This window comes from Poecilia reticulata, linkage group LG3, assembly GCF_000633615.1.
Source record: "Poecilia reticulata strain Guanapo linkage group LG3, Guppy_female_1.0+MT, whole genome shotgun sequence".
Taxonomy (NCBI): domain Eukaryota; kingdom Metazoa; phylum Chordata; class Actinopteri; order Cyprinodontiformes; family Poeciliidae; genus Poecilia; species Poecilia reticulata.
This window is the reverse complement of record NC_024333.1, coordinates 23,399,150-23,419,461: the sequence shown is the minus strand read 5'-3', so window position 1 is coordinate 23,419,461 and position 20,312 is coordinate 23,399,150. Positions and strand designations below refer to the sequence as shown.

The 20,312-nt window shown below is 38.3% G+C and overlaps 1 protein-coding gene across 3 annotated transcripts in view; it reads right to left on the bottom strand.

Annotated features, from left to right (window-relative positions):
- The window catches only part of LOC103462684 (neuroplastin-like), a 35,741-nt gene that overhangs the window by 4,145 nt on the left and 11,284 nt on the right, over positions 1-20,312 (bottom strand). For all 3 annotated transcript variants that reach the window (XM_008405620.2, XM_008405618.2, XM_008405619.2), the window contains exons 2-6: positions 11,583-11,930; positions 7,091-7,265; positions 5,282-5,376; positions 516-649; positions 135-408 (exon numbers count right to left, since the gene is read on the bottom strand). In XM_008405620.2, coding sequence (XP_008403842.1) covers positions 135-408; positions 516-649; positions 5,282-5,376; positions 7,091-7,265; positions 11,583-11,930 — 1,026 coding nt within the window. The remainder of the gene's footprint in view (positions 1-134; positions 409-515; positions 650-5,281; positions 5,377-7,090; positions 7,266-11,582; positions 11,931-20,312) is intronic.

Below are 20,312 nucleotides of genomic sequence, written 5' to 3'. Positions count from 1 at the left end.
ATTTTTTTACTACATATATATATATGTTTGAATTTCCTAATCTGCTCAGAAAACATCTACAGATTTGCTGACAAAAAGAAAACATTTTCTCATAGTTTGTTTTCACATGTCATAGTTTAATCCCCCTTTCTTACCATCAATAATGTCATCTGGCCTCTTGCGTTTCTCATACACAACGATGATGACGACGAGGATGATAATTTCTGCGAGCACTCCCAGAAAAGGCCAAAGCGGCGCAAGATGGCTGCGCACTCGTAGTATCGTGGTCTCCGCAGTGTTTCCAATGACATTGGTTGCGTTGCATTCATATATTCCAGGATCCGTGGTTATATCTAGGTTCAGTATGTTGATCTCTGTGTAGTTGTCTCTGTTTGTGATGAAGAAGCGTCCTGTAGAGTTGTCAATATCCTGAAAAACAGTGACCATTTCTCAAAGTAAATAATAGTAAACAATGTTAAATTCTTTGAGCTACAGCATCAGCACATATTTTTAGCTTTTTATAATTTGATATAAACCTTGTAAGATGTTCCGTCCACTTTTCGCCACGTCCAAGTTGGGTGCGGGTAGCCGACAGACTTGCAGTACATCATGGCATTTTCCCCCTCGTTTTTATTTTCACTTCGCTTGTGCCCCGTGATGTAGGGTTTTGCTAGGGTTGCAAAACAGATCATAAACAACTCATCTAGAGGAATAAAAACCATTCATAGAAAGATTTACATTCCTACCAAAGGACATAAATATGGAGAGAATGATTATCTGTTTAGTTTTAAGGGAGTTATTTGTGTCTGTATGATTCAAAAGGGCTTCTAACCCAGACTGTTTTTCTGTATCTACTGAGTTTTTTTCTCTATAGATGTTTCCATTAACCATAATGTGGATGTAGCACAGGCTAAGCGGCGTTTGCAGGTGTAGCTATTAATTTTTCACATCTGTTATAATGAGTCACCAGCAGAAAGCTAGTGACTTGTTTACAGGAAGGCACACTAATTAAGCTTTCAAAATCTCAACAAAAGACGACAGGTCACAGGCCAAAACCAAGAGTGGAAGAGGAAGTTTACAGCACATCCTTTCTTCCTGGGGAATGTGTGGGTCTCGAGGATGTGGAGAAAAGGGGCTCCAACAAAAGAGCCATCATGAATGGGAATGTGGTATCATGTGTTTCAACACAACATGGCCGCCTCTGTACTCGGCTTTCAGACTGCAGAGGCAGACGGAGCAGCAGATGAATTCAGTTCTTTTCAGGTTCTGTATCTCCTTCGACTGCTGCTGCAGCAGCTTTGCAAAGTGACTCTGTGTTGACTTTTTCATGAATTTCTTTTCTAAATATGTATAACACTTGCAAAAGTATTTGCAGCCCAGAACATTTTCACATATTGTTGTGTCACAACCGCAAGGAGAGTATTAAACCAGAGAAGAACAGAGATGCACACCTCAGGAGAGAAATGTTATAAAAAAAATCTCTAACACATACGTGTTCCACATTTTTTTTTTTTTTGTAGATTTGTTTGAAAAAATGCAACAACTGTGTGATTTCAATTCTAACCTACACAGCATGTTGTGTATTGGTCTTCCAAAATCCCGATAAGCTACACTCAAGACTGTAGGTGTATTTAGGGGTATGAATACATTTGGTAAGCACTGAATTTTATTATTTTGTAATATTTTGTGGGTCCAAGTGACATAAGCTGGTAAGTTACATGCAAAGATATTTACTTTCCCTATAAACTAAATTATTTTATGAACTGTACTATACATCCTCCAGCTAAATGCAGGGTCTGTTGCTACATGGGACAAAAGCATGTCAATGCCATTCGTATCGAGGTCAGGGATGGGGGCAGGGTTGCATCAGTATAATATGAAAGCCTCCAGATGTTCTCATTCAAAGTAATTTGACAGTAAAGTCCTTAAAATTAGAATTTTAACATCAAAATAATGATCAAAGCTAGCTCTCTGTAATGAATGCTGATTATGAAAATATATCAGAAGGCAAAGAAAAGCAATGATAATCGATTAGTAAAACACTCTGTCCCCAAGGTGAGACACCTTTTAGCACCAAGTTAGCCGTTTTTCTCTAATCTTTGACATCACAGCAACTGAGTGTGAGAAATTTTCAGCAGTGTGTAGAGGGCAGGAGGGCTCTGTGCTCTTTAGTGACATCAGTTCACTCTAATTATGGTGCACACGTGCTCCCAGAGCAGGGGAGTGGCCAAGCTTACTTATGCGTTATCCTTACTGTGACATCTCTGTGACTGACAGAGCACAGACAGCCCTTTGAGTGGTGCTGAAACAGGCAGAAACCTCCATTTCACACTCCTGATTCTTGATTAGTAATTTCCGTGAGCCACACTGTGGTAAAGTGGGATGAATGTGAGAGGAATGAGTGAAAGGGAACCAGGTCAAACCTGTCAGAAAAAATCTTTTCCTGAAAAGATGAAAGAACAGACATGATATATTTTTTTAAAGTGCTAAATCATATTACATTTGGTATTTTGATTCATGAAAATATTTGTTGTGACGCTTTATTATTTTCTTCAAAACTGACTGAGAAAGGTGCTTTGCCTTACATAAAACTTGATATGCATAATAGGACCAAATATGTATGAATAGTAAGCTTCATATCACAGACAATAAAGTCCACTCGTGCCACAGAGATGGCTGGGCCTGTATTCTGAGCCTTAATCCTACAACATCACAGAACCCTCCATCTGTTGCCTCTGAGCTGAGTCCTGCAAGGATGAGTGTGCCAAGGACACTGTAGGCGAGGGATCTCAGTGAACTGCTGCCAGGAGCGCTGTGGAAAGCTGGCTTGCTTAACAGTGGGCTTGCTTACCTGGGTCACAGTGGATCTCAACCACCTCTAGAAAATTACAAGAGTTTGCGGACAGAAAAAAATGTCTTTTTTTTTTTTAGATCCAGCGCTTGTACCGCTTATGACATCAAAAGGCTGTTATTATAGTCTCTCTTATCTTTTTTTCCATCAATGTCAGCAGAAAGTCCTTCATTGACAGTTTCAGATACTAAATCTTCCCACTGGGGGCAGATAGTGAGCCTCAGCGGCCAAACCACTGCAGAAATAACAGTTTGAATGGTGACTAGTGCTGTCATCTGACAATCCAGTGAAAGCAACACGCACAGCCGTCATCTGTGTTACGCAATCAGGCATCGCTACAAAGAGGCGGGCCTGGCTCAGTATGCACTACAGCCATGCTGCTGCAAATTGGCTTATGCACTACACAGGCAATCTTCTCTTGAAGAGTGTTTGACCTGCCCTTCCTCACAGAGGACTCCTTATTCAGGTTGATGGCTTCAGTGCTACCTTGAATGAAAACATTACTTTAAAGAACTTGTAATACTCCTTGTTCACTTGAGTGAACAGGTTAAGTTCTTTGGTTCAAGTTCTAGATATTTGAAGTTGACATTTAACATTTTAAAGAAGGCCTAAGGGAATTTTTAAAAATTGTTCACACCCCTTGAATTTTTCACATTTTGTCCCGTTTCGACCCCAAACGTCTATTTTATTTGGATTTTATGTGCTGAAGCAACACAAAATTGTGCATAAGTGGTAATTGGAAGGATAATCATACTGTAAATGATTTTCAGTGTTTTGTATTTGCTCTAAGTCCCCTGTATCTTGACACATCTAAATAAAATTTCTAAATAATATTTTTTACTCCATGGTTACCAATGAAGAATGGATAAATGTTAAGGGCTTAGATGATTTAAGTAACATAACGCAAAAGACTAAATGCTGTAAATGAAATAAAGTTTGATTCTGCAACACTGGATACAAATATTTTCATTTTAAAAAAGAAAAGTAAAAAACATTTTTCTTTTTTTTTCCACTTCAAGGTTATGCACTGCTATGTGTTGGCAAAATGTTTGTTCATTATCATCATTTCATGCTATTTACTAGGAATCAATTGCACTTATTGATTACATTGGTTTGATTAATCTTTTACTCATTGTTGACATTTGACCTTATATTTAACAGACAGTCTGGTTTGAGAATAACATGACATACTGACGGTTGTAGACAGTTGAAACTCCTGTTTATCTGTTTTGAGACAAAGTCTGTGAAATGAAGAAGTGGTGTTTCCAGGTGCTTTTTGCAGGGCTGCAAAAAATACCCACCTTACATCTAGCAGTGGGCATCACAAGTGTATTTAAGCACTTTGTAGGTCAGAAGAGACTCTGACCTACAAACTGTGTAAATCCCCGCATTTATTTTCTTGCTGGTATGCAAGAAAATCTCTAAAAGAGGCTAACTCTTGTGGTTTGTCTTGGTTGTTCAAATAGTGGTGTTGGTTTCTCACATAAAACCCCAATAAAACTACATCAACATTTGTGTTTGCTTTTTGAGAAAAAAAATATGACTAAGTTTAAGAGCTTTGAGTATTTTGCAAGGCACTGTTCTGGACTTTTTTTTTTTTTACAAGCCTTAACAGTATTTATGGCAAGGTATAACTAAATGTAACAGGATTCTTTCAGTCATATCTTGTGAATTGTCTGCTGCAGATTTTATAGGTGGAGATGATTTGCTTCACTCCACTCCCATTTTCTCAAGGGAACTCATCTTTTAGAATCTTACACACAAAGAACACCCAATAACCTATGAATGATGTTATTTCTGCGTAAGAGAATCTATGACACTGCATTCACAGTTCACAGTCGTCCTGCGATAATTGAGAGAACTGATAAAACCCTACTTGACTTTTCTTTTCCTAAGAAACTAATGTAATATCCCTTCATCTTCAGCTTGGCTTCGAAGACTTAATGATCCTTCTTTTATGCACCGCCTTATTGCAAGTTATGTGTTGAACTAGCGCAGGTCATTAAAATACAGAATGCAGAAGTATCCAAATGGCCAGATGGGGCAAGTTATTGTATAAGGCAACAACAATTTGTATTTCCTGTCCTCTTTAACCATAGCACTTCATTTTTATAGGTCACAGTTTTTATGAAAGTCTCCTTGTAAGCCTTGTTCTTTGCATATTTTGGAGAGTGTGTGCACTCCCTGTCCATTTCGCTAGATTGTAGACTCAGTAAAGCCAAGAGTGACAACAGCCTCCGGTATTCTCCCTGTCGTCACCACTGCACTGCCCGGATTCAAGCATTTTTGACAACAGTGACTCTCTTGACACAGGTTTTGGTGAACAGTTTTCCTTCAACATCCTTAATTTCTCTACAAGCTGCATATTATGCATATGTTTCAGTAATTACTGGACGTTTGTTTGAACCATAAAATGTTTACTTTGGCTATCTTGTTCCAGAGAAAACTTACCTTTCACTTCAATTGTTGCGTTTGCATTTGGTGCTTTATCAAATGTGTAAACGCACATGTATTCCCCCGAATCGTCTGCTCGAGGTTTAGAGATTCTGCCAGAAATAAAACAAAAAACACCAACAAATAATTTTTTTCCACCAAATAAAAATACTGTTTTTTTATTTACTGTTTTTACAGTTGTTGTTTTTTTTTAAATTAAGGCATCTAGCTTTGAATTTGCAAAGCATAATGAGCTTTGACTAAATCAGTGAAAGCCTAAGGAACTCACAAGGCCGTGAAAAAAAAATCATGGCCTTTTATTCAGATATTACAAAACTGCAGCCCTGTATTCTGCAGGAAAGTGTGCTACAGGCATTTTAGCTGTAATGTTCAGAGTTTCACTGATGTAGTGTGACAAGGAAGTGACCAATTGGTCTTATCTTGTGGCTAGACAGAGTATGTGGTATCTCTATGGGGGCTGACAGTGGCTCTCTGCTAAAATGATTATACTGTGTGACAGCAGGAACTATTTATTCAGGCAAATGACAGAGTGGAGGCTCAGTTTTATTGGATGGATGGATGGATGGATGGATGGATGGATGGATGGATGGATGGATGGATGGATGGATGGATGGATGGATGGATGGATGGATGGATGGATGGNGGATGGATGGATGGATGGATGGATGGATGGATGGATGGATGGATGGATGGATGGATGGATGGATGGATGGATGGATGGATGGATGGATGGATGGAGATATGGGTATCAAATACAATATGTCATTTGCAAACTCTTAATAATTAGTATTGTGATAGTTTAAAATTAAATGAAAACTACTTCTGTTTTTGAATTTTTATTTACTGATTTTAACAAGACTGAATGACTAAATCTGTATTTTGTGTTACACTTGTGCATATAAATAACACAATTTTGTGTTGCCACAAAACAAACTATAAGATTAGTTTGCACAAAGAAAAAAGATATGTAGCTATCACTGGAATTAAATTAAAATGTCTTGTAAAAGAGATTTTTAATCTCAATGAGATAGTTTAATAAAAGTAACATACATAAATTAAAAAATAAATATACTGATTCTTTGCTTTTAGAGTGATATACGGTATTTTAAGTGTTTGTTTCAGTTATTTTTGATTATGTCTTGCAGCTAATAAACCCCAAATTTAACTTCTCAGGAAATCAGGGTATTACACAAGTACAGATTATAATTTTTCTTTCAATTAAGTTTTACTACAGCCTTGGGGAAAACTACTGACTTTACACTTGCCCAGCAGACAATGACAGAATAAATACTTGTTTTTTTTTAAAAACTGCTTCTGTTATACGAGGTAACTTGAACTGAGTTACTAAGCTAGGTAAGAGAAACCTGTACATTTAGAAAGTTATGATCTGTAGCTTCCTGAACATAAGTGATCGCACAGACGAGCTTATGGTGAGTTTTATTGTCATAGCCTTTAGTGCACTGTCTGCTTATTTTTAGAGCAGGGAAAGTCTGCTGCTCTGTGGTCTGTGTTCCACTTTTTAAAAATCCCTCACCATCAGTCAACCAAGCAGAAAAACAAACCTGAGTTAGCATGCATGTAGCTGTGTGCACCTCAGTCACCTCCAGCTGAGAACTAATCAGTATACTGTAATGCCTCAGTCTATGCAAGGTCTTGATCTCCAAGAATGTCTTCACACCCCGCTGAGACAGAGATTACTTCAGCTCCTTTATTGCTCGCACAATGGCTTTATTTTATCTGAAAGTGCTGCATTAAATGGGTGATTTAGGATGAGCAGTGGAATGTGTATTCAAAGGATTTTGTCACCTGAACGATCTGGTTCTCTCTTCTCCCCGTGTGTTTGGAATCTCGCGTCCATTCTTCATCCAGAAGCTGTCCTTGTGGGGCGTATGGGCAGCAGTCAGGTTGCAATGTAGGGTAACCGATTTGACAGGTCCGTCCAGGGGCAGGATGATCTGATCAGAGGCATTGATCTTTGGTTCTGGAAGACAGACACAGTCAAATCTTATCCCAGAACTAGGGCTCGGAGATATTTAATGCTTTCTCACATGCTGTGGTGTGGTAGCTGTAGGCTGTGTGCTGTTTTTAAATGATCTGTGTAGGAGGGAGACTATGAAGTGAAGTCCACACAGCAAATAAACAAAAGGCATAGTTAAGTGCATGACTTCTTTAGATTCACATTTACTTTTAAAAACCTAAAGTGGTATTTGACAGATTAAAAGGGATGTTTGCTCTTATAGAAAAATTAATGGATGGGTTGTTTAAGACATTCTTTAATAAATTCGATTTTAAAATCGTCAGAGTACGCATAAGAAGCATAATTTGTGATTACTGTAGAGGCAGAGGATGAAATAAAAAGAAAAGTGTACCTTGTTCTTATAAGAAAGATACATTTGGATACTTGGAAACATTTTAGTTTGTAAAAAATACCAACAGTCTGTGTGAAAACTAAAAAAATTGCAAATAACTTTTAAATTTAGTTCTTTTAAAAGTACAACTGGCAAGCTAAAAAGAAGTATCTGACTATCTCTGTATGTTAAAGTAGTAGTAATTATTGATTTTCTGTTTTAAATCAAAGCAGTTAGATCAAATACTTCTTTTTGTGTGTGTAAAGATCACACTATCAAGGCAATCATGTCATATAATTTTATTATCAGGCTCATGCCTACATTCATGATAAAAATCAATTGCAACTCTGTAATAAGATACTTGTTTACTCATTTAGTTTCATTTGTAACCGCTATATTAAATGCTTGTCTTTCCTGATACCAACCCAACCACTTGCTTTTTAGCAAACTCAGCCACAGACCTGAAGATGTTGTCTGATGATTAAGCTGCATTTCTAAAAATATGTTAGAAAAGATAATCAGGGTAATCTGAGCAACATTCTTTCATAGAGTACATTTTTTATGTGGCTCCATGGTTATTGATTCATTTTATTTGGGATCCACATTAACAAGCATAGTGACATCTACACTGCTTTCCAGGCTGGTTATGAAACAATACCAGGGTTTATCACAGTAAAGGGTGTCATCTGCGAGCAAGGTGCCCTTTGCTCTGCCTTGAGTTGTGAGCAGGAGGCCTCCTCCGCACTGCCCCTCCCCCTTCTTCAGGGCGGGCCAACCATAGCAACAACGGAGCTCCCGAGGGGAGGAGCAGAGAGGAGAAGCATCATAATCCCACTACTGGCTGCTGCTGCAGAGCCACGAGCAAAGCAAAAGAGAACAAATGGGAAGCTACAGGAGGAACTAGCAAGACTGACAAATGACTTCTTTTAGCATTCGCTTCACCCTCTTCCTGTACATTCGGATACTAAATAGCTGAGGGGATGCGTCTCCCCTCCCCCTTCACTCTCTCTTACAAAGGAGAGCCACATGTGCTATTAATAGTATCTTTGAGACATGCGTACACACACAACGTGAGGTACATAAATTAACATTTAGCAACGTGGCAGAGCGGTCCACTGGCAATTTTAATGGAAGGTTGTTTGTAGGACACGCAGTTGCTGCTATAAGTGGGGTAAAGTTCTCATATGTGACCGTATCTGGATGTTGTTAAAGCATGTGGCTCGGCAAAAGTAGAGATCAGGATGATTTTCTCTTGCGTTTGTGGTGAATTCCTGCACTCAAAAAGATGTTTCCAGTGATTGCCAAATATACTCAGCAGCCACTTTATTGGATACCCCTCTTCACTTGCTTGTTAACACAAACTGCAGAACTGCCAATCACATGGCAGCAGCTCACTGCATTTAGAGGTGGGGAAGATTGCTGCAGGTCAAGTTTTGGTGAACAATTTGAAAATATCTGAAGTGGCAGTTGTGTAGATGAAATGCCTTGTTGGTGCAAAGGGATGAACTGTTTCCAAATGATAGAAAGACCTCAATAGCTCCAAGAGCCACTCGTTACAACCAGCTCTTCGATTGTGACTTTTAAATGTCAAGGTCAGATTAGTTTTGGTTTCATGATCCATCCTGTTTTGTATCAACAGTTCAGTTTGGTGGTTGTGTTGGAGATATTTTCTTGGCACTTTAAGCCAGTTAGTTCCAGTTGTGAGTTGTTTAAAAATCACAACCAATCTGCATGTTATTGCTGACTTTGCCCATCCCTTTATCATCAGAGCATACCCGACTTCTAACAGCTACTTCCAGCAGGATTGTGCACCATGTCACAAATGGCCTCCAGATTCAGCAGATCTAACACCAGCTAAGCTCAATTGGAATTTTATGGAACAGGAAATTCATAAGATGATTGATTCTGTGTGTTACTATAATGTCAATATAAACCAAAATCTCTGAAGAATGTTTCTATCACTTAGATGAATTTATGCTAAAAAGAATCAAGGCATTTCGGAAGGCAAATAGCGATCCAGCCCAGATTTATTAAGGTGAAGGTGTACCTTAAGTGGATATCTAATGTAAATATTAAGTCATTTGCGATTAGAGTGAAAATTATGCATAAATTGCAGTTATCTTGTCTTGAAAGTAATTAGGAAATATTTTAAGACAAACTTTTATCAGCGTTTTTGTTGAGAACCAAATGAGGACCAAAGAATCCCTTTTAATTTGTGTTCAATATATCAAATTCCAGCCAGCAACCAACCGGTTATAACAGAAGTACATTTAGTTATTATTATTACTAGTTGTTATTATTTACATTTCAGTTTGTGAATACATGCAGAAATCTACATTAGTCTGGTAGATTCAGCTCTAATAAAACTATTATTTTCGATTATTTTGTGGAATTAATACTCATGTTACAATGACAATTAGCTGTAATACATAGTTGCTGTAGTTTCATAAAGTGTTTTTTTTTTTGTCATATTACATTTCATGCCATATTCTTTGACTATAAAAACTTTGGGTACCAAAACTCATAGATCAAACAAAAACATATTTATGCAGGTTTATTTCATAAAAATTATTATTATTTCATGAAAATGCAAAGTTTCACATTTCTATTTCAAACCTTTGTAGGGTTTATCTATCGATATGATGATTTCTGGTATAGAGTGGTTCACATTCAAAATCTTATGTGACAAAAATACAGATGCAAAAAGAGACAAACTGACTTCAAGTCTTCCGAACTGCAAACTATACATCCAAATAACTATTATGTATAGCTTGTAATATACATGGAATAATTTGCCTATCACGTGTATATTCAAACATTTGTTTCTCAGTAATGACAAATTGTGTTGTGTGAGGGAGTAAATTCAGAATAGAGATGAATTATGTAATATGTAAATGAGACAAATGCAGTTGCATTAGCCAAACATTAAATAACACAGAACTCACAGAAAATAAGAAATTTTAGCCAAAAGTAAGCACAGACCAGACTCCTCTAAACTTCTCAAAGCTTCACTATGACTAACAACATTCCACATTTCCCTGTGCTCCAGTGGGCAGAGCATTGAAGCACGCACAGATTAGAAGGGTCCAGCTGAATACATGTGTGTGTAGAGCTGGAGGTTAGGGGATATAATGTCATTACTGATTCACAGTCACACACTTAATGGGTGAGAAGGCACAAGGTAACAAACTGCACCGACAGATCCAAAGAGACTTGTGTTGAAGCAAAAATTTCATCTTCAACAAGAAATGAGACACTCCAGGGGCCCATGTGGTTGTACCCTTATTGGATTACCACACATAAATTTGAAAGCAGTAAATGTTTCCTTTTATCAGGAAGAAGTTGACAGCGGGAATCACACCCGAATGGATCCCCTCCTTGTGTCTTCTTATAGTCCCATTTACACCATGCCCGGAGTGACAAAGCTAAATCAAAAGGACTATTACTTCAAAGCACCACTAGGTTTCCACTGCATTTAGCTGGCAGGCAATGCTTTGAAGTAAATAAAACAATCAACCCAACAAAAGAGGCACGACATGATGGGAAAGCAAGATCACAAATGAATCTAGGAATAGAAAACAGGATGAAATTGGAATACAGAAAAAAACAATATAAGAGGAATGTTGGAAAAGGACACATGGCAAAAGAGAAACAAAGATATCTGGTGGAAAAGAAGACAGAACAAGGCTAGATAAAGACTAGTTGTAGCTCTTGGGTTTGTGGTCATCTAAATTCTCGGGGGATTTTGGGAACTCACTAAGAAAACATTAAGGTATAACCAAACTGTATCCAGAAACCAAGATATAAAATGCAACCACTGGCATGAAGGATTTAGAAAATTACTGAAGAATAGTAATTTCTTCAGTACTGTGGCTGGGCTCCTTTGAGATTGGAAAGGTTTTGACAGGGTTTGTTCATCATCTAGGTACTACAGCACATAGATCACTCACTCTGTAGCACTGATATGGTGGCCTGGGCGCGGATCCAGGTGATAGCCGGGTTTTGTCGGAGATCATTGCGCCTGGGGTCGTTGCTTGCCCTGCACTCATAGGTCCCCGAGTCCTCCAGTGTGAGGCGCGTGATGCCGAGCACACTGACCCCATTGGTGCCGTAGGCCGTGTTGATGGACACTCGGCGCTTCCGGGCTCCGTCCCAAAGCTGCTTGAAGGAGTCGGCCCGGTTGACTTCGGCGTACCACCACTGGATCTCTGGAGTGGGGTTACCGACCACCTCGCAGTACAGCTCAAAGGTATCCCCGGTAAGCTTAGTCTCAGACAGTGGCGACTTCACAAACCCAGCTGGAGAGGAGGGGTGTTTCGAGATGGTAGGAAAAGAAAGGGGTGAAGAGGGTTAGTCCAGTCAAGTCAAGTCAAGATTATTAGTATAGCACATTTCAGCAACAAGGCAGTTCTAAGTGCTTTACATGATAAAAACATAATACAGTAACCAGTTGCTGGTTCTGACTCTGGGAATGCAGAGCAAATTTGAACCAGAAGAGGTGAGTGGTCTGGAAGGCTGATAAAACAACGGGTCTTTAATGTATTTTAGTGCTAAGCCATTCAGTGATTTATAAACAAAAGTATTTTATCTATTCTCTGAGCTACAGGTAGCCTGTGTAAGAACTTTAGGACTGGGGTGATGTGCTCTAGTTTCCTAGTTTTAGTGAGAACGCGAGCAGCAGAGTTCTGGATCAGATGCAACTGCCTGATTGACTTTTTAGACAGATCTTTGAAGACATTGTTGCAGTAATCAATGCGACTAAAGATAAATGCATGGATGAGTTTCTCGAGATCTTGCTGGACGAGTAAAAATGCTTGGGAAGGTCAAGGGATAGAGAAGGACATAAAGCAGAGTTAAAGGACATGTAAAGAAGAGAAGATTATTAAAGGCAAATCATAAAGAAGCATGCCTCAAAATCATTGATAGGAAGAAAAAGAGAAGGTTAGTCATTGTTCAAGTTCAAGTCAAACACATTTTATCAACAAACTCAGCAGTGTTGGTGTTTTGTGCATTCCCATGTACAAGTAAACAATGATCCAAAAAGACAGAGCAGTACAAATAAATGAATCACATGGAGAGAAATCATTAAACCATTAAGTCTGTGGCAACACTCGAACATATTTGCTCAAACTGAGTGAACATATTTTCTTTCTTACTTATATGATTAGCAGTTAAGGTAAATGTGCAAGGAACGACTGTGACTGAATATATGCAAACACTATGGAATATTACATCTCAGGTTACCTGGATGAAGGCATGCATAGATTTTAGAGGGTTTTCTTAAACCACTAAACTCTTTCATCATTCTTACAGGTTAAGGTTCTGTTTATTGAGACATTTGGGAAGATGCATCGCTGGAATGGGTTTCTTCAACCTTTTTGAAGAATAGCACTGCACTCCCCCATTGCTACACATTGCTCTACACTGCTGGTCAGTTGGATGAGAGATGAGTACCACAGTTTTCCTTTCCTTACAAAGACAAGCCATTTTCCAGCAAAAAGCTCAGACTTTCATCATGTGAAGCCAATGAAAAAATGTATGCCTTTCATTTTTGGTCTCGTAAACAGGACCTGCCAGTAAAAATGATGAGGCAGACCCTGTCAGTATGGTCTGCATGTGGTACAAGGGGCGCTCCAGAAAACAGAAGAGCAGAAGAGCAACTAATCTGCTGTGTTTCTCTGCCATAACTATCCAGTTAATTAATCAGCTGTCAGAGATACACAGGACAAACAACACACTCAGACCGGAGGTCAATTTAAATCGACCAGTTAATTTAACAACTGGACTACCCAGAGAGAAGCCACACAGAAACAAGGAGAACATGTAAACAAAAACTCTAGGCTGGGATTCGAATGCTATTGTGTCACCAAGCAGCCCTATGTATAGCTTACTTTGTTCATTATTAAAAATTAAAATTTTTGTTTTAATGTAAAACAACCAGGTTTTATACATTTTGTTTCAAACGTTTTGAGTAAATACCATAAACTACCGTATATGTACTCAATGTTTTCATCTCAAATCCCACAAAAAATAGGTGTAATAGTAATTCCTTCAAACCTAAATGTAATCATTTTTTTTGTAATTTTGTGCACATATTTCATATTCTTTTATAAATTAAAATGGCATGTTTCCTTAACTGTGCTGTTAAAGATCATGTGTGCCTGGAATATATCCCAGAACACACCAGGTGAGAGGTGAGCTGCAGTGTGGACATGTTGCCAGTCTGTCACAGAGCTGATACGTACAGACGGACAAACACATTCACACCTACTTTCACACTTTTAGGCAATTTGGAGTCACCGACTCACAGAACACACATGTCAATGGGCTATGGAAGGAAACTTGACGCTCTGAAACGACCTGCCTGCAAACATTAATTCATGGCCCTGGCCTTATTTACCTTGCTGCCTCCCCCAATATCTGCATCATATTACATTATAGCTCTTTGAAGTATATCTGATCATTGAACACAGTTTTTGTTATAAAAATTCTGAATATTTTTAAGATTTAAGCTACATATTAAACACTGTTTCCAGATATTGACAGATATAAATGTAATTGAATGAGTTCAGTCTAATCTCATTTTGTCCATATCAGAGTATGACGGCAATGGCAGAAATTAGGTCAACCAGCTTACATTTTGGATAAGCTGGACTTTAAGGAGTGGGCTTTCATAACTCATCCGAGCAAAATCAAGTATGTTATCTTCAGTTATGAAAATTCTGTATCAAACATAACTTAAAAGAAATTTGACTTTGCAATTTCACGCCTCAAAATTGGGCCTGTCTCTTTAAGAAGCTCCTGCTCTTTTCGACACTCTGCCTCAGTGCGACATTATAGTAACATTGCTCCATTGTGGAATTTACAACCAGGCCTAAAAATGCTGGAGAAGTAGTTTGTATGATAAGCCCAGCAGGTGTTTGCTAATTGCTGCTGCTGCTAGTCTGGTGGAGCTTTGCAGAAGAGCAAGGGGAGAGGGTGCTCTGTGGGGCAGGAGCTCGGCTGAAGACTGCAGCTCCAAGGAGGAGCTTTGAGTAAAGAGGCAACGCTTTGTATGAGCAATCAACGCTATTTAGGCAACCTGTAGTGCTTCTGCGAGAGATTAAAGGATTCCTCAAACATGCATGAAAGAATCAAAGAAATACTCTATGTATATTTTTGATGAGGGAATAATATCATAACATGACGTAAAGCTCAAAAAGGTCGATTTTTCATAACTTACCCCCTTTAAGATTATTTTCATAATTTTAATTTTAAACTAGAAAGTGGACCCATTAAGTGCATCAAATCTCGTTTTTCAACTTTCACTCGCTAATTGAAAGAGAAATCAGTATTTATTTAGAACTGCTGTGAATTTAATAATAACATCCATAACCCTTCTATGGGATCAATAAGCAATATCACCAATATTACCAAAATCATCCTTGGACTGTGGCTGATTCATGACCTTTTTCCACATCAGTGGTTGGCCCAACAACACACTGCCAGCCTTAATGAACCTCATCTGATGACAAATCACCTGCACCGCAGACGGTCTCCTCCACCCGCTCTGCAGCCTCTCAGCTGTGACCGCATGTGCTTAGGAAAATCAGAAAAGTACAGCACCTTAACTCTGCCCTGGATTGCTGTAGAGGAAATTGGAACAAAGAGCATGGAGTCCCAAGAGGACTGGACTCTGCATCGTGTCTCAATACAACAGCTCTTATATCTGTTAGGAATGTGCGCTGTAATGCATCATGAACACAGAAACAGATCAGATTATTCACTCAAAACCTGGAAGGGCAGCTACGGTTTTTCATGTATGGCCATAAGGAGTAGGGCTGCTGCGATTGATCCTCATAACTGATTATACTGTGTACAATAATCCATCAATATCAATACTTTTATTGACTTGTAAGTTTTTAGAAGTTTTTGAGTTTGAAAACTGTACAGCATCAATTGTTTTAAGGAAAACACTTTAGTGTCTAAAGTTTGGGAATAATTTAAGTCTGATGAAGACACGCAGAGGGTTTCAAGGATCTGCATGGATGCATGAGTGATAGCTGCAACTAATGAGCTCACAAAATACAAGTCAACGTCACCATAGGTTTATCAAGCTGGCCACCCACTCTACAGAGCTGTCTAACATTATTTTCTGACTAAATTGGGCAAATGTTTTGACAGGAATCTGGACCTGTACATGACTGATTCAGACTGTACCTGTGTGTTAATGGGCAGACTTCATGTTGGTGAAATGTATTCTATCACATAGAAATGTTACAGTCTTCATGACCATATTTTACATAAATAGCACAATAGATTTTTTTATTTCCCTGTGCAGTTTTTTTTGTGACTTAAATAAGGCATTTTTCATCACTTCCTGTTCAATCTCATGATACATGACACACAACATGCTGAATATTCTGGCTTTTTTATTTTTAAAGACATGACTAATTAGCTTCATTTTATTTATTATACATGTGTCTCAAACTTTTTTGGAGTTATTTTGTTGTTTGTGATAAAAATTGTAAGATTATATTTGTTTTTGACTTTTTTTTTATTAACAAATATCCCTCTAGGTTAATCAATCGCAAAAACGATATCAATAGAGAAATGTATAAGTCCACTATAAGTGCCAATTTAGCACTGAACTGTCATTATTTACAAAATAATGCAAAGTTGACACTTTTAATGGACTTTCAATGCAACTTTTAAAGCAACTTTGCATTAAAAGTGTTATTACTTACCAAATGACACTTCATGACAACAGTCATAAACATTCATAAAGACTCCATCATGTTCATGACAGGTGTTATGTTATGTTTATGACAGTGTCTTGTCAGTCTTATGCACACCCTATCAACTAAAGAATTACCAAAAACACTAATTCCATGAAACAATAAATTAGAGAGTTTAGAAATTTTCTGAACTACGCATTTAATAAGATTAATTAATTCAATGGTAAAACAGTAACAATACCTCTGTTGCCATGCACTAGACATGAAAAGCTAAATCAGAAGATAGGAAAGAAAAACTGATGAAGACAGATTAGAAAAGATAAGCAGTCTTCAAGCGGGTAGATGAATCTAGGAGAAGGATTGTGGGTTTCTACGTGCAATGCCTGAAGATATGAGTAGTAATTAGCATTTCTTTCTTTTCTCTGCTAACATCTGGGCATATCAAACCCACCACACAGCACCGGAGGGCAAATACAAGCCTACCCACCTACACCGTTAAATCATTATTTCAGTTCCACTAAGAATTTACAATAGTACTATTTGCCATGATTACAGCAAAAAAGGAAAAACACAGTGTGACACTGAGCACATTAACGTGTCATTGATGCCTAAGAGCTAATGATTACAATATTACAGCTACTCAAAAGAGGTCAGGAACGTCCTCCAAGATGATGGCAAATTAGACCAGGAAAAAAGTGAACAGATGACTTAATTCGAATTCAAGCTCAGAGAGACTCTGGAGAAATAGGCACTGAGCAAACGGCAGACAGCACCAGGCTGGTGAGCACACCAATTTCTGTATTGTTTAAACGGGGAGCTTGCACAGACAGTGAAAACAAAACACAAAGCAGCCAGCCGGTGCTCATTCGTTTCAAAGTCGTTATGGGAGAAGCAAAGTGACAGGATGCTGCGGCAGACCATTTGGATGGATCTCAGTAACTTAGTGACAGAAGAGAAGTTAGCCCAGCCTGTCTTAGCCGGAGACGCTGTCAGCTGACAAACAAATGAGATGATCTCAGTTTTGTTTGTTCTAAACAAAGTTTAATGAAATTATTTTTGGGTGGAGTTGAGGAGGATCTACCTAAGTATTTTGAAAGGGAACATGTAAGGTGACTTATTAAAAATGTGTTTCTTCTTGAATTAAGCACAAGTGCTGAGAAAAGGAGAATCTAAAACATACACAGTAAAACACAGGAACTGCTAGCTTTTTATATCGATAAATTACGCTGTGCATTGTAAGGTAATAGAGTAGTTTGAAGCTACATTTCAAAGCTTATGTTCAAAAGTAAGATACATTTTTTTCTTTTTATTTCACTACTAGGACACCAGAATGTGCTGCATTACTTTAAAACTCTGGCAGTTCAATGAAAGAACTTAAACTGTGGTAATGGCATGACTCAAACTGTTAGCCATTTGGAAGCTAACCGCCTAAAACCTTGGTCCACCTTGATACCTGTAAATGGCCGATGCATGTATTCATCACACCATACCTGCCCTAACACATTCACTCTACTCCCATTTAACTTGTGCACAGTGGCATTACAAACTAGAACTGCTGCTGTCTGAAGGCGTATGAAAGTCACAGTCAGTCCAGACTAGACACCCCTCCACCCCCCTCGCGTAAGTAGAGTAGAGAGCTCCCCTGAGGACAGACAACAAGCCACACACCATCACCAAACAGCCTCTGGGTGAGTCAGCTGCCTACTTACAACCTGGATCTCTGTCCACAGACCTACAACACACACACACACACACACACACACACACACACACACACACACACACACACACACACACACACACACACACACACACATAGAAAGCAGAGGGCAGGAAACCCCCTAGGGCCGATGAACTGAAATACGTTCAGTTGTGAATGTGATTTTGTTTTTTTCACTCTAGCATACTGCTGACACTTATTGACATATTGGTTTATTTTCAGTAAAGTTTACTTGTAGATTTCAGATAAATGTAACTCAATTTAATTTCATTATTGTGCCTTTTATTCCCTCAAAATCTATCATTCTTATTTTTTTCTCAATATCCAAAAAGAAACCTTTTAACTGGACTACACTTTTGACAATTTTGATGTGATTACAGATTGCTCGTTTCTTCCAAATGGTCATTAGATTGGTTGTGACACGGTAATTCTGTATGGTCAAATCCACTCAGGAGAAGGCTTAGTCCACGTTAACAAGATTAGATGGCCGACTTAAAAAGGGGTCCTTCAAGAAATGGTTCAGTGGTGGCTGAAACCCAGTGCAGTGTCGGACAGAAGAGACTCCTCTTCAGAAAACTCTGACCCACACAATTCATAAGATGGACGAATGAAATCAATTCAAAACGTGGGACAGAATGGGTCTTTTGCTGTTATTTATAATTTTGATCACCAAATATGCTCGCTTTTAAAAAAACAGACAACATTAAAGGTGACATCTTAAGGTAATCAAATAGTAGGAAAGTCATTTAGCAAGTCACAAAATATACATAAAAATAAATAAGACTTAAATGGCATATTGTATTCTACTTCCTATCTATTATTAAATGTGTTGTGGAAATTCACAGCAGATTTTATTATTTTAAAAACTTAATAAGTTTACCACAAGCACTGTAATAAAGGGCCCACTGATACTTTACACCCAAAGTGGATTAGAGTGGATTACTACGCCTGAAGGACAGGCTTTTGGTTTTTTTTACAACCGTCGTATAAAATTACGCAAGTTTTTTTGACTCATTGTCTGACATTAAATCAGATTAAATGTTTTATTTTTCATGATGCTAGAAATTATAGTTAGAATTATCAAAATTATACCTACTTGCTAAATGCTCAAAAGATGAGAGAGAGATTGTGATACTTCTAAACAAAATGGTCAGCTGAAAAAACATGACTTTTTAAGATTAAAAAGTGCAAACCTATGGATGTATATATGGCAACGACTCTGTGACTCTTTGTGTGACATTTTGCTAAAAATCTCAAGATATCAGCCAAGATCTCAGAAGCAGAATCGTGTGCCTCCGCTGGTCTGGTTCATTCTTTGGTAAACCTTTCTCTGGAACAGGAAGACCATGTTTTTGTGCAAAATTTGGAAATCATCTTGTGAAGATGCTATCTGAAACAGGTACAAGCATAATCCACACTTTGAGGGAGTTTAGAGGCAGACTAGTGCACTTCAACTAATAGCATCAGGAGGAGAAATACTGAAGCAACACCTCCAAACATCAGTCAGGATGTTAAAGCTGGGGCACATTTCGGTCTTCCAAATGGGCAATGACTCAAAGCATACCACCAAATTAGTTACAAATTGGCTTAAGGACATTAGAGCCATCACTCAACCCTGATCTCATTCCCATAGAAGATTGTGTTGGCAGATGTGCACAGGTGTATCGAAGCAAGATACCCTGCAAACATGACTCGGTTACACGCGTTCTGTCAGGAAGTGCCAACACTAATTTATGTTCTTTTAAAAGGAATTACAACGAAATATATTGTCAAATAGTAAGGAAATGCATTTTAAACAGAACAAAGTAAAAAAGATAAATAAAATTTGATATTTGGCAAATAGCAGTAATTTTGGTTGTAATTGACACAAAACAGCAATGGTTTAGTCTAACTTAATTTCAGGTAATGATTTTTACATATATATATATATATATTTATATGTATATCCATGTTTTCAATGGTAATGGCGAACCAAGCGGACATTGTGGTGGTGGATAAACAACAGAGAACAGCGGCTGTGGTGGATGTAGCAGTACCAAGTGATTACAACATCAGGAAAAAGGAGCATGAGAAATTGGAGAAATACCAGGGCCTCAGAGAGGAACTGGAAAAGRCCTGRARGGTGAAGACCACAGTGGTGCCTGTGGTCATCGGGGCCCTCGGGGCAGTCACCCCCAAACTGGAGCAATGGCTAAAACAGATCCCAGGAACAACATCAGACATCTCAGTCCAGAAATGTGCAG